General features: G+C 39.3%; 1 protein-coding gene across 10 annotated transcripts in view; it reads right to left on the bottom strand.

The window, feature by feature from the left end:
• The window catches only part of ABI1 (abl interactor 1), an 87103-nt gene that overhangs the window by 35231 nt on the left and 25918 nt on the right, over positions 1 to 25954 (bottom strand). For all 10 annotated transcript variants that reach the window (XM_055543634.1, XM_055543635.1, XM_055543637.1 and 7 more), the window contains exon 2: positions 19577 to 19744. In XM_055543634.1, coding sequence (XP_055399609.1) covers positions 19577 to 19744 — 168 coding nt within the window. The remainder of the gene's footprint in view (positions 1 to 19576; positions 19745 to 25954) is intronic.

The following is a 25954-nucleotide window of genomic DNA, read 5'->3' as shown; positions in this document are numbered from 1 at the left end:
AACACTTTTGCCCTGAATAGAAAAAGGAGGAGTATGAAAGGGGTAGAAAAAGTGTAAAAGAGGCCTGAGACAAGCCACACACAGAAAGCCTTCAGCCGAGAAAGAGACAATCTTTGTCTGTTACGGCTTCTTTTGGAGCAGACTTTGGAAATGGCCCACTGCCCAAAATTCTGTGTTACAAGCCTTTGTTCAATAAGCCTGAAACAAGGTCCCAATCAACTGTGAAGTTAACTTGATTCAGAATGACCTATATATACACACACTATAAAAAAAGATCTATTTAGAAAAGATGAGCTGCAAAATAAGACTCTGGTGGAAAAACATAATATAATAAAACACTCAGAATTATTCCAAAATATTTTATCCTGAGAAAGACTGAATCTGTCACTAATACTCTGGCCTACATCCAATTTTTTAGTACAACCCAAGGACATTTTTCTGTCCGCTAACCTCCTGCTTAAGAATATAATGCACACTTTACAACACTCTACATGGCAATTATGTGTCCACCTCAAAAATATGTATTTTTTGTTATGTGGTTGATTTAATCATTTTATCCAAACCAGGATTTAAAATAAATATGAACTTTCAAGAAGACATTAGGGAGGAAGGGGGGAGTCTCAAGAGGGAGATATACATATAACTATGGTTGATTTGTGTTGTATGGCAGAAACTGACACAACACTGTAAAGAAATTTTCTCCCTCCCAAAAAAATTTTTTAAAAAAAGAACATTAGGTCACAGTTCATCTTTTACATGTCAGGTCATGAACTTGTACTTATTCCCAACTACTACTCCTTTTTGTTGTTCAGTTGAGTTCAGTCGCTCAGTCGTGTCCGACTCTTTGCGACCCTGTGAATCGCAGCACGCCAGGCCTCCCTGTCCATCACCAACTCCCAGAGTCCACCCAAACCCATGTCCACTGAGTCGGTGATGCCATCCAACCATCTCATCCTCTGTCGTCCCCTTCTCCTGCCCTCAATCTTTCCCAGCATCAGGGTCTTTTCAAATGAGTCAGCTCTTCACATCAGGTGGCCAAAGTACTGGAGTTGCAGCTTCAAAATCAGTCCTTCCAATGAACATCCAGGACTGATCTCCTTTAGGATGGACTGGTTGATCTCCCTGCAGTCCAAGGGACTCTCAAGAGTCTTCTCCATACCACAGTTCAAAAGCATCAATTCTTCAGCACTCAGCTTTCTTTACAGTCCAACTCTCACATCCATACATGACTACTGGAAAAACCATAGCCTTGACTAGACGGACCTTTGTTGACAAAGTAATGTCTCTGCTTTTCAATATGCTATCTAGGTTGGTCATAACTTTCCTTCCAGGGAGTAAGCGTCTTTTAATTTCAAGGCTGCAATCACTAACTGTAGTGATTTTGGAGCCCCGAAAAATGTTTTAATATTTCACGAGTGTCCCTATCCTCTCAAAAAGATAATACATTAAAAATTCTGTAGAAATTTCAGGCGTTGTAATATAATGACTTCAAGTGCACAGACTCAAGAACCAAACTGCATAGATTTAAAAAAGTAAACTCTACCATTTACTAGTTGTGTAGCCTGGAGCAATTACTTAACTATTCCATGCCCTCACAGTTTTCTTATCAAACAGATGAGGTTTAAAAACAAATAATTTTATCAACTTCACAGTTAATATGAAGGTTTTAATATGGATAAAGGATTTTCAACAGTGTCTATCATCTGGAAAAAACTAATGTTACCTTTTCTTATTGTTATTCTTTGTTCCCCAATCCATACTCAAGTGTTTAACTGAGTTTACCAGATGGTGTTAAACCAGTTAAAGCTTATAGCCTATACCAAATACAACTCTTACAAGCAATCTTAGAGATTAAAATTGTTACTTAGTTCATTTATGTTATTCCAGCTATATTAAACGTATAATAAGGAGTACAAATCGAATCAGTATAAACAGAAGAGTTAAACCCAACACTTCAAAGGGATTTGGAGTGTACTTAATAATAACCCCTTCCAAGCCTCATTTCTTTCATATTCATCACAGGAATATTTTTGGTCTTGTAATTCTTACAAGAAAGGACATCATTTGGGGATATTCATAAAGAAAGAATATTTAAAGGTACAAGTTGGTAGATTAAGAGAATTGATTACACTGGTTTTATATATTTATACACACACACACACATCATGCTACTGTGCTGTTTAGGTGCTCAGTTGTGTCCAACTCTTTGCGATTCCATGGCCTACAGCCACCAGGCTCCTCTGTCCATGGATTGTCATGGGATTTCCCAGGCAAGAATATTAGAATGGGTTGCCATGTCCTTCTCTAGGGGATCTTCCTGACCCAGAGACTGAACCTACGTCTCCTGCGCTGGCAGGTGTATTCTTTACTACTCTGCACCCGGCAGGTATGTACCACCTGCCACACATATACACATTTTTTTTTCTTCTCCAGAATGATAAAGGGATATAAGAGGAGAAAAATGAGTGGACAAGAATGTCCAACGAATCGTTAAATACCAGAAAGCAAATGGAGGCAACGTTAACTAACTGAACAGAACAACAGGAAAAGCTAAAACCCCACTCTCAGATGGCAAGGCAATTTATTCTAAAAGAAAAAAAATGACCCCTGAGAGGCTGAGAATTCAGAAGCAACAGGTTCTTTAGAATACAAAAGTGAGGAAAAAAAATCAAAATCACAATGAGATACTACTTGATATCCACTAGGATGGCTGTTTAAAAAAAACAGAACAGAGCTTCCGAGCATGTGGAGAAACTGAACCCGGGCCACACTGCCAGTGGGAATGTAAAATGGTGCATCCACTTAGGGTAACAGCCGGCAGTCCCTTGAAGGGTTAAACACAGAGTTACCACAGGATCCAGCAATTCCTCTCATAGGTATATAACCAATGTACCTGAAAACATATGTCCACACAGAAACTAGTACACAGATGTTCATAGCAGTGTTATCCATTAATACCCCCAACTGGAAAAAATACAAATATTCATTAACCAATAAATGGATACGTTTGCTATTTCCACAAAATAGAATACTATTTGGAAGTAAAAAGGAATAAGCACTGGCACATGCTCCAATATGGATGAGCTTTGAAAACATCATGCTAAGTGAAAAGAAGACATCACAAACGACCACTTACTACATAATACCATTTATATGAAATACCCAGAACAGGCAAATCTATAGGGAAAAAAGTAAACGACCAGTTGCTGAGGGCTAGGTGGAGAGAGAAGGCAGGGACTGAGGAGTGAGAGCTAAGGAAGAAGGAAGTTTCTTTTGATGTAATGACAATATTCTAAAATTTCTGTGGTGATGCAGTGCAACTCCATGAATATAACAAAACTGTATGGTATGTGAATTCTATCTCAATAGAACTGTTTTTCTTTTAAAAGTGAGTAACAACGAAGAGGTTACAACAGACAATGCAGAAATACAAAGGATTATAAGAGACTATTATGAACAACTATATGGCAATAAAATGGATAACCTGGAAGAAATGGACAGATTCTTAGAAAAGTTCATTCTTCCAAGACTGAACCAGGAAGAAATAGAAATTATGAAAAACCCAATTACAAGCACTGAAATTGAAGCTGTGATCAAAAATCTCCCAAAAACCAAAAGCCCAGGACCAGATGGCTTCACAGGAGAATTCTACCAAACATTTAGAGAAGAGCTAATGCCTACCCTTCTAAAACTCTTTCAAAAAATTGCAGAGGAAGGAACATTTCCAAACTCAATTCTATGAAGTAAAAGTGAAGTCGCTCAGCTGTGTCCAACTCTTTGCGACCCCATGGACTGTATAGCCTACCAGGCTCCTCTGTCCTCCTACCAGGAAAATCCTCTGGGATTTTCCAGGCAATAGTACTGGAGTGGATTGCCATTTCCTTCTCCAGCGGATCTTCCCGACCCAGTGATGGAACCCAGGTCTCCCGCACTGTAGACAGACGCTTTACCGTCTGAGCCACCAGGAAGTCCCATCAAAGACAACACACACAAAAAAGAAAACTACAGGTCAATATCAGTGTATTGCAACATAAATGCAAAAACATAGATGCAAAAATCCTCAACAATATTTTAGCAAACAGAATCCAACAACACATCAAAAAGCTCATATATCATGATCAAGTTGGGTTTATTCCAGGAATGCAAGGATTCTTCAATATATACAAATCAATCAATGTGATACACCATATTAACAAATTGAAAGATAAAAACCATATGATCATCTCAATAGATGCAGAAAAAAAATCTGACAAAATTCAGCACCCATTTATGATTAAAACTCTTCAAAAAATGGGCATAGAAGGAACCTACCTCAATACAGTAAACACCACATATGGTAAGTAAGTGTTAGTTGCTCAGTTGTGCCCAACTCTTTGCGACCCCATGGACTGCAGCCCACCAGGCTCCTCTGTCCATGAGATTTTCCAGGCAACGATACTGGAGTGGGTTTCCATTTCCTTCTCCAGGGGATCTTCCCAACCCAGGGATTGAACCCTGGTCTCCTGCACTACAGGCAGATTCTTTACCGACTGAGCTACAAGGGAAGCCCATATATGATAAGCCTACAGCAAACATTAGTCTCAACAGTGAAAACCTGAAAGCATTCCCTCTAAGATCAGGAACAAGACAAGGGTGTCCACTTTTACCACTATTATTCAACATAGTTCTGGAAGTCCTAGCTACACCAATCAGAGAAGAAAAAGATATACAAGGAATCCAGATCGGAAAAGTAAAGCTCTCACTGTTTACAGATGACATGATACTGGACATAGAAAACCCTAAAGATAGTATGAGAAAATTACTAGAGCTAATCAGTTAACTTGGAGAAGGCAATGGCACCCCACTCCAGTACTCTTGCCTAGAAAATCCCATTGATGGAGGACCCTGATAGGCTGCAGTCCATGGGGTCACTAAGAGTCGGACACGACTGAGCGATTTCACTTTAACTTTTCACTTTCATGCATTAGAGAAGGAAATGGCAACCCACTCCAGTGTTCTTGCCTGGAGAATCCCAGGGACGGGGGAGCCCAGTGGGCTGCTGCCTATGGGGTTGCACAGAGTCGGACACGACTGAAGCGACTTAGCAGCAGTAGCAGCAATCAGTTAACTTAGCAAAGTTGCAGAATACAAAATCAATACACAGAAATCACTTGCATTTCTATATACTAACAATGAAAAATCAGAAAGAGAAATTAAGGAATCAATCCCATTCACTACTGCAACAAAAAGAATTAAATATTGAGGAATAAACTCACCTAAGGAGACAAAAGAACTGTACACAGAAAATTATAAGACATTAATGAAAAAAATCAAAGATGACATAAGCAGATGGAGAGATATTCCAAGTTCCTGGGAAGGAAGAATCAGTATAGCGAAAATGACTATATTACCAAATGCAATCTACAGATTCAATGTGGTCCCTATCAAATTACCAATGGCATTTTTCACAGAACTAGAACAAAAGATTTCACAATTCATATGGAAACACAAAAGACCCCGAATAGCCAAAGCAGTCCTGAGAAAGAAGAATGGAGCTGGAGGAATCAACCTTCTTGACTTCGGATTATACTACAAAGCTACAGTCATCAAGACAATACAGTACTGGCACAAAAACAGAAATATACACCAATGGAACAAGACAGAAAGCCCAGAAATAAACTCATGCACCCAATGGTACCTTGTTTTTGACAAAGGAGGCAAGAGTATAAATGGAGCAACCACAGCCTCTTCAATAAATGGTGCTGGGAAAACTGGACAGCTACATGTAAAAGAATGAAAATAGAACACTTCCAAACACCATACACAAAGATAAACTCAAAATGGATTAAAGACATAAATGTAAGACCAGAAACTATAAAACTCTTAGAGGAAAACAGAACACTCAATGACATAAATCAAAGCAAGATCCTCTATGACCCATCTCCTAGAGTAACGGAAATAAAAACAAAAGTAAACAAGTGGAACCTGATTAAACTTAAGGCACAGCAAAGGAAACTATAAGCAAGGTGAAAAGACAACCCACAGAATGGGAGAAAATAATAGCAAATGAAACAACTGACAAAGGTTTAATTTCCAAAATATACAAGCAGCTCATACAACTCAATACCAGAAAAACAAAGAACCCTATTAAAAAGTAGGAAAAAGACCTCAACAGACATTTCTCCAAAGAAGACATACAGATGACTAACAAACACATGAAGAGATGCTCATCATCGCTCATTATTAAGTGAAGTGAAGTCACTCAGTAGTGTCCGATTCTTTATGACCCCATGGACTGTAGTCTACCAGGCTCCTCCGTCCATGGGATTTTCCAGGCAAGAATACTGGAATGGGTTGCCATTTCCTTCTCCAGGGGATCTTCCCGACCCAGGGATCGAACCCAGATCTCCCCCATTGTAGGCAGACGCTTTACCATCTGAGCCACCAGGGAAGTCCTTTATCGCTCATTATTAGAGAAATGCAAATCAAAACTACAATGAGATATCACCTCACACTGGTCAGAATGGCCATCATCAAAAAGTCTACAAACAATAAATGCTGGAGAAGGTGTGGAGAAAAGGGAATGCTCTTGCACTGTTGGTGGGAATGTAAATTGATACAATCACTATGGAAGACGGTATGGAGATTCCTTTAAAAACTAGGAATAAAACTACCATATGACCCAGCAATCCCACTCCTAGGCATATACCCTAAGGAAAACAAAATTGAAAGAGACACATGTATCTCACTGTTCATTGCAGCACTATTTACAATAATAGCTAGAACATGGAAGCAACCTAGATGTCCATCAACAGATGAATGGATAAAGAAGTTGTGGACATATACACAATGGAATATTACTCAGCCATAAAAAGGAACGCCTTTGAGTCAGTTCTAATGAGGTGGATGAACCTAGAGCCTATCATACAGAGTGAAGTAAGTCAGAAAGAAAGATAAATATCATATTCTAACGCATATACATGGAATCTAGAAAAATGGTACTGAAGAATTCACTTACAGGGCAGCAGTGGAGAAACAGACATAGAGAACAGACTTATGGACTTGGGGCGAGGGGAAGAGAGGGTGAGATGTATGGAAAGAGTAACATGGAAACTTATATTACCATATGTAAAATAGATAGCTAACGGGAATTTGCTGTATGGCTCAGGAAACTCTAACAGGGGCTCTGTATCAACCGAGAGGGGTGGGATGGGGCGGGAGATGGGAGGGAGCTTCAAAAGGGAGGGGATATATGTATACCTATGGTTGATTCATGTTGGGGTTGGACAGAAAACAAAATTCTGTAAAACAATTATGCTTCAATTAAAAAATTTTTAAAAAGTGAGGAACAGAGCTAAAAGCTGGAGAATTGATTGTCTATTAGATTTGGGTAAGGCCTGCTCATACCACCAAGTGACAGTCTCCATCACATATTTATAGTTTCTACTTATGCATTTTAGTTCCTCATTCTTAAACAGAAGCAGGCTAGAACCACCAGATCATCTGAGACAACACAGCATGGCAGCATGAGGTGAGACCTAAAACAAAACTAAAACTAAAAAAAAAGAACCTCCCCCCCGAATTCTGCACAGAGAGGAATCCTTTTCTGAAAAGGATTTACATTACATGAAATATATATGTACGTATTATATGAAGCGTAGAAGGTAATTCATTGACAAAAACCCAACTTGTGAAAAAGAAACAAACATTCTGAAAAATTAAAAAGAACAGTAACTAATACACTGAAATTTATTTTTGAGATGTCTTCCAAAGGTAAAGAAACAAGAAAGGAAAACAGCACCAAAACATTAATTTAAAAAGTCTAATATCTGAATCTAGAAAAAATGGGAATCTATGAATCTATGAATATTCCCAGAATAACAGGAAAACAAAGAAATAACACACAGCACCCCAAAATACAGGAGCATATCCCCCAAATGCCAGCATAATGTACTTTCAAAAGACCAAGTTATATCCCTGTGAAATTTCAAAATATCACAGCTAACAAGAATAAATATTCCAAAGTTTTCAGAGATAAAAAGGCAAGTTACATACAAAGAATCAGACACATCAGACATCTCAGTGACAATACTGGAAGCTAGAAGAAACGGACTAGACTGCCTTTCAAAGTATGGAGGGAAAATAGTTTTCATTCTAAAACCAAAGCAGTCCAGCATAGTGATAATAAAGCACATTCTAAAGCCAGACTTCCTGGTTCAAATAATGCCATTTAATAAATGTATGATTCTGAACAAGTCAAATAACCTCTTTGAGTATCAGTTTCTTCATCTGGGAAGTGGGGTTGTTGTGAGGGTGAATTAACTCACAGGTGTTCACATGTGTAAAACATCTGATACACAGTAGTGTCTTAGTCGCTCAGTCGTGTCCAACTCTTTGCAACCCCATGGACTGTGGCTCACCAGGCTCCTCTGTCCATGGGATTCTCCAGGCAAGAACAGTGGAGTGGGGTGCCATTCCCTTCTCCAGGGGATCTTCCCAACCCAGGGATTGAACCCAGGGTCTACTGCATTGCAGGCCTGATACCCAGTAGTTACTATCAAAGTGCTCTAGAGAACAAGACTGAGTACAGAAAGGGGAAAAACAGATCTCAGCTTTTAACTATAATCCCTTTGGTAGTATATGACTGGCCTGGGCACACTCACATAGTATCAGACAGGAGGAGGGAATTGTGAAACAAAGTCCAATGATAACTGCTTAGTAGAGAATAATATCTATATGCCTTTAGCTCAAACGAGACAGAAAAATAGGAAACACAAATTTGTATTGAAAGAGAACCACCTGACCAGTCAAGAATAGAAACAGGAAGTAATAAGAGAGAGTCTTGGTCTGGTTGAGCATCAGAATCAGAATAACCCAGGACAGGTGGGGTCAGTTAAAAGAAAAAAGGCAGTTTGTCAATAAAAGCAAAACAGAGGACTCAAAGAAGAGAAACTGACTTTCAGTTCAGTTCAGTAGCTCAGTCGTGTCCGACTCTTTGCAACCCCATGAATCGCAGCACGCCAGGCCTCCCTGTCCATCACAAACTCCTGGAGTTCATTCAGACTCAAGTCCATCGAGTCAGTGATGCCATCCAGCCATCTCATTCTCTGGCGTCCCCTTCTCCTCCTGCCCTCAATCCCTCCCAGCATCAGCGTCTTTTCCAATGAGTCAGCTCTTCACGTGAGCTGGCCAAAGTACTGGAGTTTCAGCTTCAGCATCATTCCCTCCAAAGAAATCCCAGGGCTAACCTCCTTCAGAATGGACTGGTTGGATCTTCTTGCAGTCCAAGGGACTCTCAAGAGTCTTCTCCAACACCACAGTTCAAAAGCATCAATTCTTCGGTGCTCAGCTTTCTTCACAGTCCAACTCTCACATCCATACATGACCACAGGAAAAACCATAGCCTTGACTAGACGGACCTTTGTTGGCAAAGTAATGTCTCTGCTTTTGAATATACTACCTAGGTTGGTCATAACTTTCCTTCCAAGGAGTAAGCGTCTTTTAATTTCATGGCTGCAGTCACTATCTACAGTGATTTTGGAGCCCCAAAAAATAAAGTCTGACACTGTTTCCACTGTTTCCTCATCTATTTCCCATGAAGTGATGGGACCAGATGTCATGTTCTTAGTTTTCTGAATGTTGAGCTTTAAGCCAACTTTTTCACTCTCCACTTTCACTTTCATCAAGAAACTGACTTTAACCACAGTTAAATGACAAGCTTGTTCAAAGATGAGATTCACTGAGGTTTTGGGGGTTGAGGGTTTTTTTTAAGGCTAAATTAAAAGCATTTAAAATTAAAAGATAACGGGAAAACAAAAAGGAATACCAACTGAGGCAATATGGCAGATTAGACACCTGCAAACTCGCCCAGTTATGAACTGCCTAAACATACTTGATAGACTCTTTAAAAATTCAGAGTCCAATATTAAATACAGCAAACAATATCCAGGGAGGAGGGAGAAGGGGGGACTAAAGATCAGAGCAGAAAACATCAAAGAAGTTACTCCATAGGGGTTTGCTGGCCACTAACAGACTTAAGACTTATACCAAAAGGGAACAAGGGCTTCCCTGGTAGCTCAGCTGGTAAAGAATCTGCCTGCAATACAGGAGACTCCAGTTCGATTCCTGGGTCAGGAAGATCCCCTGGAGAAGGAAATGGCTACCCACTCCAATATTCTTGCCTGGAGAATTCCATGGACAGAGGAGCCTGGCAGGCTACAATCTATGGGGTTACAAAGAGTCAGACATGACTTTGTGACTAACACTTTCATTTCCAAATGGGAACAAAACAGAAGGTCTTGGTTTGCTGAATGTGGGAAGGTAGAAGTGACATAGCAAAAGGATCTCTGCAGATGTGATTAAGAATCTTGAGACAGAAAGATTATCCAGGATTACCGATATGAGCTCATGTCATCACAAGAGTGTTTAGGAAACTAATACACACACACCCCCCTGAGGGGGAGAGGGAGAGCAGCTATCCAAGAAAGTATAAAAAGTTCCCATGTTTTCAGCTACAAAACTCTTAATAGTCCTTGATTGATCGTACCCCAAGAACACTTGGCAGAATAACAGAATAAAACTGTCTAGGAATACGTCTTCAATTTATCTTACCAATGTATCACCCTCAGCATGCAGAGAGATCTCAAAGATGATATCTTAAGACGGGCTCACAACCAAAATTTATAGAACACGTAAGGAAATAATTCACCATAAGCAGGAAGCAGCATACACACATATATGCACATATATACACGTGCACACTTACACAGTAAGGCCTCCAGAGAATGTTAATCCGAAAGAGAATGTTAATCCAGAAGAAAGGAAACTAAGAGAATAGATGACATGAATAAAAGGCACAAAATAATGGTGGTTCATCTGAATCCAAATAGTTCAATAACTACATTAAGTGTATATGCAATAGATGCCCCAGTTAAAAGAAATGTTACACTATTTTTGTTTTTAATTTTTTATTGTTGGCTTGTGGGATGTCAGCTCCCCATTGAGGGACTGAACCTGGGCCATGGCAGTGAAAGCTGGGAGGAATGCTAACCACTAGTCTACAAGTGAACTCCCACACTGTATTTTTTTATAAAATCCAGTTATTCTTAGAAGAGGCAAATCTTAACAGGAAAAAGTGGAAAGTAAAAGAAAGGGAAGGATATATTCTATATGTTAACATGTAGTATATTAATGACATCAAGACAAAATAGGCTATAATTTTTAAAAACTCTAGGGCCAGAGAATATTTTATTCCATACTAATGCTGTCTTTCATCAAAAATAGTTTTACATGAATTTACTTAATGGAGGTTTTATAATTTATACTTTGCTCTTCGAAAAGAACAAACTAAAAACATTAGAGAAGCTACTTTCATGCCAAGCTTGGAAAAGGGAGGGGACAATTTTAGAAAAAATGAACACGTGTGACTGCACATAAAACTGCAGGTGGCTCGAAAGGAAATCAGCTCAAAGGAAATATAACTAAAAATAGGCTTAGAACAGCGGTCTAATGCCTTCATTTGGATTTTCAAATTATTTCAGAGCTAAAATGCACACAATTTGTTTTTAACCAAGAGGGTTATTTTAGAAATAATTTCTGCCATAATTAAATACATTTATTTATGTCTTAGAAGTTCTCAAGTACCACTTGCAACTCAGAGACCAAAGGATTTTTAAATGTGCAATGATCTTAATGGCAAAATACAGCACAATTAATTATTTTTGACAAGTTGAAATAAAAATTCCTATGACAATAAATTTTGCTGGATCTCTAACAAAACATTCTTAGGGGTGTTATGCCTTGATGTGTGTCATGCCAGATTCTTTAATAGAATTCCTCTATCTTTAGATATTATTACGAATTTACAAACCCTAATGCTAGAAACACTTAGAAAAAGACTTAAAAGTAAGCAAAAAAGTTTTCTTAAAAAAATTAAGACAATGAAACTGGTTTTCAAATAGGAAGCTACTGCCTCCAAAGTCTCTTTATCACATGAATTTACTCATGAAGAAAGATTAAACATATTCATACCGACATTCTACAAATTAACTGGTCTATAGTTTTCAAAAGTATCAAGGTCAGGTAAAGTCGAATGCAGACTGAGGAACAGTGGCAGACTGAAGAAGGCTGAGGAGACAGGATAACTAAATGCTTCTGAACTGGCTCAATTTCCCATAAAGTTACTGAACAAACTGGCAGACTGAGGTAGAAATCTGAGTAGAGAGTAGTAATATATCCATGTTAACCACCTGATCTTGATGCTTGTATAACAGCTATGCAGTAGCGTGTATGTGTGTCTAGAAAATACACCCAAGACTTCAGGACTGATGGGGCACCACAGCAGCAGGTTATTCTCAAACGGTCCAAAACAGAAAGTTCTTTGTCCTATACTTGCCATTTTCTGTGAGTTTAAAATTGTCGTTCCTTCCCCTCCAAAAAAAAAATTTGAAGTCATCTTTACTACTTACTCACAAAAATGAGAGCAATATATATTTTTTTAAGTTTCCTGATTCAGAGGTATTTAGCAATCAATGTTCCATTAACCTATGAAGGAACACAACCAAGAAAAATTTCTCTAAGATAAGGATACAATGATTTTTTTCCCCATCAACTGAAATTAAAAGGGGACAGGCCCCATTCAAAACTGTAACAAATTCCAATGGCTCTAAAGTCTCTTGCACTGAGCTTCTCTAAAGAGAGTCTGTGACCTTCCACTTTAATTTCCTTTCCTTTTATTTGTTGAAATTAATGGATGCATGCATGCTAGGCACTGGGATGATCACAGCAGAACCCCACGGAAGGCAAAGGAACAGGACAAATTAACTAGGTAATTCTAATAATAAATGATTTGAAAGGGAACTATAGGATGCTTTAAAACCAATCAGCAGAGAATTCTAATAATATGTGCACAGGTCGGAGACAGGGCAGAAAGGGGCATTCAGGAAAACCATCCTTTAATAAAATTCAGGGTAAGACCTCAATGATGAGTGGGAGGGACTTGACCAGATGAAACATGCCTGTAACAATATGAGTCATGTATGTAGAGAGACTTTTATTCCTACAACTTAAAAATCCTAGATGCGTTAGTAATAAGAAATAAAGCCAAAAATAAAGGCAGGTGCCAGGCCTCTTAAAGAACCTTAAATGCTGCTAAAAATATTTTAGGATTTTTATTCTTGCAGTCCAGTCACTAACTTCCAAACCGTTTTTATTGTTCATCCTAATTTCAAGTCAACGCTTACACAGAATCTCAATGTGTAATATAAACAAAAGCAGCACTAACCTGGCTAAAGTGTAAACAGAGTGCTCTAGAACTTCATCAGCTGAGCCTCCTGCTTCCCTAAGTGGGAGCAAAGGCAAAAACAGGAGAAAAGAGATGGGCCCAGTATGAGAAATAACAAGCTGGGCTGCATTAGCCAGACTTCCAATCAGAAACTGATGAAATATTCCAATTAGAAAAATTCAACATAACAAAGGGACTAAACACAAAGGAATGGGAAGGGACAGGGGAACAGAAGTAGGTACAGGAGCCAATGTTCTCAGCAGGAAGAGCTAAAATCCTAAATCCAAAAGGACAAGGGCGGGAGGATCACCAGAATGAGGAGGACGAAGTCACCCAGACAAGGCCACCTTGAGAGGAACAGGGACTTGTCCTGGACACAGCCAGTCCACTGGGAAGAAACCAGGGTAATAAATGTTCTGAGCTTTCCTTCCTCACTGCTGCTGACCTGCCCATGTCCACACTGGCTGCACTCACTCTGAAGCCAGAAGTCACAGATGCCCATGGACATAATCCATACGGTAAGCCTCCCAGGACAAAGACCAAAGGGGAGAGAAAAATCAAGGAAGATCAAACAGAACTTATCTGTCATATAGCAGGCACAGAAGTACTGCTGCTGCTAAGTCGCTTCAGTCGTGTCTGACTCTGTGCGACCCCATAGTCGGCAGCCCACCAGGCTCCCCCGTCCCTGGGATTCTCCAGGCAAGAACACTGGAGTGGGTTGCCATTTCCTTCTCCAACGCATCAAAGTGAAAAGTGAAAGTGAAGTCGCTCAGTCGTGTCCAACTCTTAGTGATCCCATGGACTGCAGCCTACCAAGCTCCTCCGTCCATGGGATTCTCCAGGCAAGAGTACTAGAGTTGGGTGCCATTGCCTTCTCCAAAAGAAGTACTAGGAAAGATCAAATCTACTCTTCTGGAACCAATGAAATGCTTTCCATGAGGCCAAGACAATTAAACTGAAGCTGAAGAGTGACCAGGAGTTAGGCAGAGGAAATCGAGTAGGTACCCATTCCAAGCAAAGGGACTGGCCACAACAAAGGCACACTGCTAAAGCACTATGTGAATCAGGAGGTGTGAAGCCAAAAGTGGGGAGGGAGGGAGAGACAGAATGAAGCTAGAGAGGCAAGGGGAGACAAGACGGAGCTTATGTTGATAACCATCAACCATCCAGCCTTTGTCCTGCAGGCAAAGTGTAAGCACTGACATGATATCACTTGACAAAGGTATGGGTGGGTTTTTAATGAAAGTAATAGGCAAAGAGATTTTCCTCTTAATGGTAAAAGTCAATTCTCGCTCTTACTTATTGACTTACTTATTGACTCATGCCTGGCTGTTTCATAAGAACTGCAAGGCAGAGTCCAAGTGTGGAGATGAATGCAGACACTGATAATATCTAATTAAAGGACCTAATCCATTTCAGCCTCTTAATTCTTCATACTTGGGACTTTCTCAGGGAACAAGTGGGCAAAAATATATTCAGTGACCACACTGAGTACTATATTTAAGATTCTGCATCAAATAAATGATAATTCAAAATTTACACTAAGGTATGTTCATTTTCCTTTAAAATGGAGAACTTTCTAAACACAACAGTGGTTAGTTCAGTTCAGTCACTCAGTCGTGTCTGACTCTGCGACCCCATGGACTGCAGCACACCAGGCCTCCTTGTCCATCACCAACTCCTGGAGTTTACTCAAACTCATGATCATCACGTTGGTGGTGCCATCCAACCATCTCATCCTCTGTCATCCCCTTCTCCTCCCACGTTCAATCTTTCCCAGCATCAGGGTCTTTTTCAGTGAGTCAGTTCTTCGCGTCACGTGGCCAAAGTATTGGAGTTTCAGTCTCAGTATCAGTCCTTCCAATGAATATTCAGACTAATTTCCTTTAGGATGGACTGGTTGGATCTCCTTGCAGTCCAAGGGACTCTCAAGAGTCTTCTCCAACACCACAGTTCAAAAGCATCAATTCTTCGGTGCTCAGCTTTCTTTATAGTCCAAATCTCACATCCATACATGACCACTGGAAAAACCATAGCTTTGACTATACAGACCTTTGTTGGCAAAGTAATGTCTCTGCTTTTGAATATGCTGTCTAGGATGGTCATAACTTTTCTTCCAAGGAGTAAGCATCTTTTAATTTCATGGCTGCAGTCACCATCTGCAGTGATTTTGGAGCCCAAAAAATAAAGTCTGTCACTATTTCCACTGTTTCCCCATCTATTTGCCATGAAGTGATGGGACCAGATGCCATGATCTTCGTTTTCTCAATGTTGAGCTTTAAGCCAACTTTTTCACTCTCCTCTTTCAGCTTTAAGCCAACTTTTTCACTCTCCTCTTTCACTTTCATCAAGAGGCTCTTTAGTTCTTCTCTTTCTGCCATATGGGTGGTATCATCTGTATATCTGAGGTTAATGATATTCCTCCCGGCAATCCTGATCCCAGCTTGTGTTTCATCCAGCCCAGCATTTCTTATGATATACTCTGCATATAAGTTAAATAAGCATGGTGACAATATACAGCCCTGACGTACTCCTTTTCCTATTTGGAACCAGTCTGTTATTCCACTGCTGCTTCTTGACCTGCATACAGATTTCTCAAGAGGCAGATCAGGTGGTCTGGTATTCCCATCTCTTTCAGAATTTTCCACAGTTTGTTGTGATTCACACAGTCAAATGCTTTAGCGTAGTCAATAAAGCAGAAGTAGATGTTTTTCTGGAACTCGCTTGCTTTTTCGATGATCCAATGGATGTTGGCAATTTGAAAACCGGCTTGAACATCTGGAAGTTCATGGTTTACGTACTGTTGAAGCCTGGCTTGGAGAATTTTGAGTATTACTTTACTAGAGTGTGAAATGAATGCAATTGTGTGGTAGTTTGAGCATTGTTTGGCATTGCCTCTCTTTGGGATTGGAATGAAAACTAACATTTTCCAGTCCTGTGGCCACTGCTGCATTTTCCAAATTTGCTGACATAATTGAGTGCAGCACTTTCACAGCATCATCTTTCAGGATTTGGAATAGCTCAACTGGAATTCCATCACCTCCACTAGCTTTGTTCGTAGTGATGCTTTCTAAGGCCCACTTGACTTCACATTCCAGGATGTCTGGCTCTAGGTGAGTGATCACACCATCGTGGTTATCTGGATTGTGAAGATCTTTTTTGTATAGTTTTTCTGTGTATTCTTGCCACCTCTTCTTAATATCTTCTGCTTCTGTTAGGTCTATACCATTTCTGTCCTTTACTGTGCCCATCTTTGCATGAAATGTCCCCTTGGAATGTCTAATTTTCTTGAAGAGATCTCTAGTCTTTCCATTCTATTGTTCTCCTCTATTTCACAAATGATTAGTCCTCATTCACAGAAGACTAGATTTTTAAAACTGCCTCAGGGTAACTTGAAGTTTCAAGGATCTACTCCTTGTCAGATTCTAAGGGAGACACTGGGGACAAGACACAGTGATGAATCCAACAAATGAGGTTTCTTCATCATTAAATTTACCTCTAAGAGAAGAAACACGCATTAAATAGGTAAACACACAAACACAATCAGAAATTTGTCACATGCCACAAATAAGAGCAACAGGGAAGAGGTGGGGAAAAGTATTGCTAGATTTAGAACAAAAATATCATTGTTCCTGTTTGCAAAAGCAACATCCAAGGATAGGAGACAAAATCAAACCACAATGGACTGACACACATATATGTTTCCAGGAAGAAAACTGCCACAAGATGACAGATTCAAGCACTTAAGTCTGTGAATTGTCAAGAGAGAAAAGGCAGTCTCTCAAAAGGTATGGTAAGGAAAGCTTTTTTATAAGATGGAGGGAAAATGCTGAATGTTAATTAGAGGGCTAATGCAAGAGAGGCCGAACGTTAAAGGGAGAGAACAGATGATTGGCTATGATGACTAATAATGCCAACATTCTATATCCAGGTATTAGGCTAAATTCTTTACATGCAATTGCTTATTTCATCCTTTAAGATCAGCACTAATGGGCCAACTCTGCATATGACAAAACTAAACACAAAAAAGTTAGGTAATTTGAACAGATTACATGCAGGCAGAACTAGGATTCAAACTGAGATCTTTATGAGTTCAAAGCAGACTATACCACACTGTCTCATCCAAAAAATACTTTTTAAATCATCTCTTACGTGCCAGTTAACTGTGTACTGAGGATAAAAAGATGAACAACTCCTGGGGCACAATCAGCACATAGTACTTACACAGGATGCTCATCACCTTTAAAGAGAGGAGAGGGAGACAGACATGGACCTCAAGTCACTGATACCAGGGGGAACGAGTAAGATGGCATAGCACAAAGAGAGCAGCAGTATCTACCCTGAGCTAATCAGTGAAGACTTCAGATGGTGCTTATGTTAAGCAGAACAGAGTTAGAACAAAGTTAATGCCAAGTAAGACAAACAGATTACAGAAAAGAGGCACAAAATTGCATGCTATGTTTAGAAGACTTCAACAAGTTGAGCATGGCAGGAATGTGATGCGAGTTGGAAGAGACCAGACCAAAGGGCCTTTTATACCACACTAAGACATCTGAGGTTTAAAACCATAGGAAGCAAAAAACCATTTCCAGGCTTTGAAACAAGACTGGCAACTGTAAAGACTCAGCAATTGACTAGGATGTTCAAGCTGTAGCCTGAGGCACGACTTAGAGACAACCAAAAGGTCAGAAGATCTGCAAAGAGACTCCCAAACTAATCTCTTATTATCAGACCAGAAAAAGGAAGGCTCCAGCCTCTTTTTAGAAAAACGTAGCCTTTATTCTAAGTGAGATGAGAACAGTCTTCAGTTATTACTATTAATCAGGACAGAACTAAAATATGGCTTGGGCTTCCCAATGGCTGGGAAAGAATCCGCCTGCCAATACAGGAGACTCAGGTTCAATCCCCGGTTTGGAAAGATTCCCTGAAGAAGGAAATGGTAACCCACTCCATATTCTTGTCTGGAGAATTCCAGGGACAGAGGAGCCTGGTGGGCTAAAGTCCATGGGATCAAAAAGAGTTGAATACAACTCAGTGACTAAACAACAACAAAAATATGGTTTAGCCCAAACTTTGTGATTAGTAGGGAGGGGTTTGAAGGTTTGCTTCCACAACACCCCAAATAGATTATCTGAGGCAGAATGTGGGTTTGGGTGATTCATTTCTCCAAAAAGCATATTGAACAGAGGCAGGATAGCCTGCTGTCTGCCTTGAAAGTAAAGAACAGAGTCTTCAGTTTTCGAAGGATACTCCCATCCTCGCTTCAGGGCTGAATCACATCAGTCTGCCATCTGACAATGGTGAGGGAAGATGGATACTCTCTTTTTCTGCTCAGCATGCTGCTCTGATTCAGGAGTTTTATATTTCCCAGCAAGCAGATAAGAGAAGCAGCAAAAGGATACACCCACTCCGCTAACAAAATGCAAGCCATTATTCAGCTTCATCGATGAAAACAAATCAGAGAGAAATGAATTTTAACTTAGAATTTCAGGTTTATCTTTCAAAACTAAGCTCCAGGTACATTCCTCATTCTAAAAAACAGATATTCTAGTCACCCTGAACAAGTCATCATGACTTTGTCTAAGACCATTATCTCAGACTGGAATGCATTTGTACTCCATGTCCGTATGATTAAATACACAGACTCCCATCAAACCCCAACTTAAACATCACTCCTTCAATGCCACCCAAAAGACATGCCCACGGGACTTATTTCTCTATTCAAATGTTTATTAACTATTTCCAGGTATTGTACTGTATAGTATACAGACCAATCCTTCCTAAAGAGAAATTTTAATAAACACTTACTGAATGCTTAGAATATGACAGGTTTAGTGCTAAGTTCTAGAATTTTTTTAATAAATAACAATACAGTCTATTGCCTTTCAAAAACTCCCTTACTACAGTAAAAAAAACATACATAGTAAATGTAGCATTTAGGGTAAATGGGTAAGGACAAAAAAAGAAATAATTAAGACCAGAATGAAAATCAATTTAATAGACGAAAATCAATTCAACACCCACTTAGCTTAAAACTGAAGAGAAGGGAACACTGTCCAATGTTATTTGGTAAGGTCGGCATTATACTAACACAAAGCCACAGACCAGTAACCATTGGGTGTGTATTTTACCACACACACACACACACACACACACACACACACACACACAGAATAGTCTTACTGAACTCAAAGCTAAAGTTGAAAGTGATAATGACTAGTCAGTAAGAAGATGAGTAAGGAATCCATATTTCCAGGCTACCTACCATGCTGCTAGTTAATTAAATGCGAATTTAAAGTTTTTACAAGCTGTTACCTGTGAGATATGATTGATGGAAGACTCCATTCTCCGGAGCTGAGAGGCTTGGATGTCCAGCAGTTGGAGCACATTGTTAGCCAATGCATTTATTTGATAAGCGACACTAGCTAGGGATTGGGTTGTATAGGCTTTGGTCTCTTCTAAAGCTTTTCTCTTGTCTGTAGCCTGGAATAAGAACAAAAAAGCCCAATATTTATTTTGGTTAACATTCATTAAACATCTGTTCTATAGAAAGGCAGCATTAGAATTATATTTTTTTAATAGAAAAGCCCAACTGAATCAAAGAACTTAGCAGACCAGTTTGAGGAACCACAAAGCACTCCATCCTCTGACCCTAATAAAGGCAGGTGCCTCAAGTCCTGCTGGCTTACTCTCTGCCTGCCCCGACCTCCCCATGTGTCCCCTCAAGGCAAGCTATGAACCTCCTCCAGGACTGTGAGTAATAAATTTCTCCATTTCACTTTCCCTTACAGTCTTTTGTTGAACTTTGAGCTCACCATCCATGACACCCCAGAGCTCTACTTAACAAACAGTAACTTAACAACAACAACAAAAATCACAACATCCACTAGTATAATGATATGGACTAAATCCATTCTACCTTACAATCCTGTTTACATCAGTGAACATCAGAAACCAAACCACCTGTTAACCATTACAACCAAGCTTCTCATCTCCACAAAAACTACTGTACTCTTATGACCCCATACTTTACCCATCTGTTTTCCCCAAACTCCAGAGCACAGTCAGAAAGTAAGAAATGTTCAGAGACCAAGTTCAAAGCTAAGTTCGGAGAAAAATTCAAAGGCAAGTGATAAACTCTGAGAGAGTGAGGGAGGGGATTAGTGGGGAGCAAGCAAGGTAGCCAGCAACTTACATTACAATTAATATAGAATCTAAAAACAAAAAGGCCAAGGATAGAAAAAAATGAAACAGATCTAAGAGTTCAAAAAAAAAAAGCAATGCAACCACTCTTAACCATGTTTAATAACATTCAACCTTGCTCACCATAGAAAAGAAATGCAGATGCAAACTAATATGAGATAATATTTCTCATCTATCCACCCAGCAAAAATCTAAAAGCAGGACAAAGTACTCTGCAAAGTTGCAGGGAAAGACTCTGATACACTCTCTGCTGGTGATATCCAGCAAAATTACACACGGGCTTATTTTTTGTCCCAGCAATCTCACTTTTAGGAATCTCAAAGAATCACTGGCAAAAATATATATGTAATTATTCACTACAGCACTATTTGCAATAGGAAAAGACTAGAAACAACCAATACAACCACTGATGGGGGACTGGTCAAATAAATTATGGGATCTCCAAACATTAGGGTACTACACTGCAGTAAGAAGTAATGTAGAGAGATACTGTTATTACCACCACACCCAATCTCCAGAATATTGCTAAGGTGAAAAAGAAAAAAAAAAATGTTTATAGAATGTTACCACTTATGAAATGGAAAAGATACAAAAACATATTCCTTTACTTTTTAAGAAAAAAGGATAAAACATAACATCTTTAAAAAATAATTACATATGGGGCCAAGGGTCAACAGGTTGGCAAGAATATGGATAAGATTCTTTAAACATACCTTGGTTTTTAGATTTGCTTTTTGCAACTATGCATACAATTTACACAATTATAAAACAAAATTAAATTTTAAAAAGGAATTCCCCAAAATTAAATGTCAAATTAATCAAATGAGCCTAACCGTGCATCCAATTAGTGGCTTAACCAGAGAGGAAACAGCCTACAAGTGGCTTCAAAGCACAGTAATTTGATTGTACATTTCTAATGGGGTTTATCCTTGGACAAAAACAATTAAAAGAGGGAAGAAAAATACTGAATCTGTTTTCAGTCACTTTATTGCTGATGGTAGTTTTGGAATTATTACCCAGAGACTGCTGTTTGCGTGGTGTGGAATAAAGCAAGTCATTAAATATGTTTAGGTCACTGAGAGCTGAGATTTGGGGCATAATTCAAAAGACATTCTGATGTAAGAAGAAAAAACCTGTAGTTCTGCATTTAAGCTGAAAACATTAATCTGAACTTAATTTTTATGGTATCACATTTTATATATCAATAGCCAACAAAAAAAAGCCTAAATGGTGACTGTAGTTGATACCACTGTACTGTAAAACTGAACTTTGCTAAAAGGACAGACCTGATGTCCCCAGCAAGCGGGGAGCGGAGATACACATGAGGTGATGCATGTGCTAACTAAGTACCTTCGATAGCAGATACAGGTGCCACTTCCAGGCCTAGACATAAAAGCCTCCCACTCATGTTTGGATGCAATGGTTAAAAGTAAAATGCAGTCCTACCAGAAAAATTGGTATGATGATTGGTATAATGGCATCACCAACTGGAAGGACATGAGTCTGAGCAAGCTCCGGGAGTTGGTGATGGACAGGGAGGCCTGGCGTGCTGCAGTTCATGGGGTCGAAAAGAGTTGGACACGACTGAGCAACTGAACTGAATCAAAAAAATTAAGTTGTACTTAACAGAAATCGTTGTACACTGCTTCCATTTTTAAATTTAAAATAATTAAAATTAAATAAAAATTTAAAATTCATATTCTCAAACGAGCCACATTTTAAAGAGCTCAATAGTCATGTATGGATTGTGGCCTTACTGGAGAGACTGCAGCTCTAGTCACAGTAAATTTCCTCTTTAAACCATGGATTTAAAAGTTAAGTCTGCACAAGATTTACTGTTTTCACTTATTTCACTTGTTTAGTGTCCAATAGTTGGTCTCCCTCATTCTTTGATACTTTTGCTGTATTAACTACCAAGCAGCCTTAATATGTCCAAAGGATCACACAAAATGGATTATAAATCAGAAGACTTCTCCACAGAGCTAAAACAGACATCGTTAATCAATTACAACAGCCTTCCTCCAAAAGTCTAAACACTCTTAACTAATCTCTCTAGGACCTGACATGTGATTGTAATCAATCTGCCATCCCTGTCTTATGCCACTGAGGAAGTTTGCTTAAAATGGAAATAAACATATGGCTTTAAAAGAAAAGTTAATTATTTAAAAGAGCTAAACTCAAAATAAATAATGTAGGCCAAGAACTTAACAGGAAATTCCTTAGATAACTGAATTTTCTCAACAGCCCATATATAAAACTGTCTTCTTCCTCCCATATCCACCTGTGGAAACCAAGTTTTACTGAATTAAGATCTGCTTGCTGGAGGAAAGAACCTTTTCAAGCAGTACCTACTCCTATTACATCCTTTTCTTGCCCCTCAAGGTGACTAAACAGGCAAAGTAATCTCTTGTTTTTCACTGTTTAAAATGGAAATGATGATGCTATAAGCAATCTCTCTCATACCCATACATTTATCTCTAACCCCACCTCCTCGTCCCCATTCTCAACTTCCACCTATGACCAGAAGAAAAACCTCTCTCCCTCTATTACAACTAAGAACATCCTCGCAGTAAGTATGCTTAGAAAGTAATACATTCTGGGTGAAAACAAATTACATGGTTTAATTTTTGCCTTTTTTTAAACAGAGAGAGAAATTTACAAAATTAATGCACCATCATGGAAATGGACCTTACTAACATTTTAGTATAAGTTCTTCAAATCTCTCAAGTACATGTGTTTATCCTACAAGAATGTAAAACTAACCCTGCTTTTTTCATTTAAAAATGTATGATGAGCATTTCCCCATGTGCTATTCTTCTATTCCTATTCTTTTTCAAAAAAGAATTTTCAATAACTACACAATAATGGCAGTAACTGTTAGCTGACTGTTTTCCTTTTAATTCCTCTAATATTAAGACCCCGATTTTAATCAGGACATCAACGTATGCAGATTCAAATCCAACTTCCTCTAAATAACCAAACAAGAGGTGGCATTATTTCCAAACATTAACCTGTAAGCTAAGGTTAAGAACACCATTTCCAAGTTACGGCCCGACTACTGAGAGACCTGGCACATGTCCTGTAGTACTAGCCTGTCTAAAAACATTTCAGAAAAACAGTTTAAGTTAAATTACAGTGTTCTTTTTCTCACTCACCTGAACGCTTCCCTAAACTCTAACAGGAAGTTCGGAAAATTATGTTTGCTCTGAGGAACAATCTTTCTCCATGTCTTAACTGCAAGACATAAGGCTTCCCTTGTGGCTCAGTTGAAGAATCCGCCTGCAATGTGGGAGACCTGGGTTCGATCCCTAGGTTGGGAAGATCCCCTGAAGAAGGGAAAGGCTACCCACTCCAGTATCCTGGTCTGGAGAATTCCATGGACTGTATGGGTATAGTCCGTGGGGTTGCAAAGAGTCGACAGGACTGAGTGACTTGCACTTTTAACTGCAATTGGTTTAATGATTCTGCTTAGGGAACAAAGTAGCAAGTCAAGAAACACCTGGAGTAACAGGCAAATTTGGCCTTGGAATATGGAATGAAGCAGGGCAAAGGCTAATAGAGTTTTGCCAAGAGAACCCACTGGTGATAGCAAACACCCTCTTCCAACAACACAAGAGAAGACTCTACACATGGACATCACCAGATGGTCAACACCGAAATCAGATTGATTATATTCTTTGCAGCCAAAGATGGAGAAGTGCTATACAGTCAGCAAAAACAAGACCAGGAGCTGACTGGGGCTCAGATCATGAACTCCTTATTGCCAAATTCAGACTGAAATTGAAGAAAGTAGGGAAAACCAATAGACCATTCAGGTACGACCTAAATCAAATCCCTTATGATTATACAGTGGAAGTGAGAAATAGATTTAAGGGACCAGATCTGATAGATAGAATGCCTGATGAACTATGGACTGAGGTTTGTGACACTATACAGGAGACAGGGATCAAGACCATCCCCATGGAAAATAAATGCAAAAAAGCAAAATGGCTGTCTGGAGAGGGCTTACAAATAGCTGTGAAAAGAAGAGAAGTGAAAAGCAAAGGAGAAAAGGAAAGATATAAGCATCTGAATGCAGAGTTCCAAAGAATAGCAAGGAGAGATAAGAAAGCCTTCCTCAGCAATCAATGCAAAGAAATAGAGGAAAATAACAGAATGGAAAAGACTAGAGATCTCTTCAAGAAAATTAGAGATACCAAGGGAACATTTCATGCAAAGATGGGCTCGATAAAGGACAGAAATGGTATGGACCTAACAGAAGCAGAAGATATTAAGAAGAGGTGGCAAGAAAACACAGAAGAACTGTACAAAAAAGATCTTCACGACCCAGATAATCATGATGGTGTGATCACTGACCTAGAGCCAGACATCCTGGAATGTGAAGTCAAGTGGGCCTTAGAAAGCATCACTACGAACAAAGCTAGTGGAGGTGATGGAATTCCAGTCGAGCTATTTCAAATCCTGAAAGATGATGCTGTTAAAGTGCTGCACTCAACATGCCAGCAAATCTGGAAAATGCCGCAGTGGCCACAGGACTGGAAAAGGTCAGTTTTCATTCCAATCCCAAAGAAAGGCAATGCCAAAGAATGCTCAAACTACCCCACAATTGCACTCTTCTCACACGCTAGTAAAGTAATGCTCAAAATTCTCCAAGCCAGGCTTCAGCAATATGTGAACTGTGAACTTCCTGATGGTCAAGCTGGTTTTAGAAAAGGCAGAGGAACCAGAAATCAAATTGCCAACATCCACTGCATCATGGAAAAAGCAAGAGAGTTCCAGAAAAATATCTATTTCTGCTTTATTGACTATGCCAAAGCCTTTAACTGTGTGGATCACAATAAACTGTGGAAAATTCTGTAAGAGATGGGAATACCAGACCACCTGACCTGCCTCTTGAGAAACCTATATGCAGGTCAGGAAGCAACAGTTAGAACTGGACATGGAATAACAGACTGGTTCCAAATAGGAAAAGGAGTACGTCAAGGCTGTATATTGTCACCCTGCTTATTTAACGTCTATGCAGAGTACATCATGAGAAACGCTGGGCTGGAAGAAGCACAAGATGGAATCAAGATTGCCGGGAGAAATATCAATAACCTCAGATATGCAGATGACACCTTATGGCAGAAAGTGAAGAGGAACTAAAAAGCCTCTTGATGAAAGTGAAAGAGGAGAGTGAAAAAGTTGGCTTAAAGCTCAACATTCAGAAAATGAAGATGATGGCCTCTGGTGCCATCATTTCATGGGAAATAGATGGGGAAACAGTGGAAACAGTGTCAGACTTCATTTTTGGGGGGCTCCAAAATCACTGCAGATGGTGACTGCAGCCATGAAATTAAAAGACGCTTACTCCTTGGAAGCAAAGTTATGACCAACCTAGATAGCATATTCAAAAGCAGAGACATTACTTTGCCAACAAAGCTCCATCTAGTCAAGGCTGTGGTTTTTCCTGTGGTCATGTATGGATGTGAGAGTTGGACTGTGAAGAAG

This window comes from Bubalus kerabau, chromosome 13, assembly GCF_029407905.1.
Source record: "Bubalus kerabau isolate K-KA32 ecotype Philippines breed swamp buffalo chromosome 13, PCC_UOA_SB_1v2, whole genome shotgun sequence".
Taxonomy (NCBI): domain Eukaryota; kingdom Metazoa; phylum Chordata; class Mammalia; order Artiodactyla; family Bovidae; genus Bubalus; species Bubalus kerabau.
The sequence above is the reverse complement of the archived record's forward strand: the minus strand, read 5'-3'. Positions and strand labels throughout refer to the sequence as shown.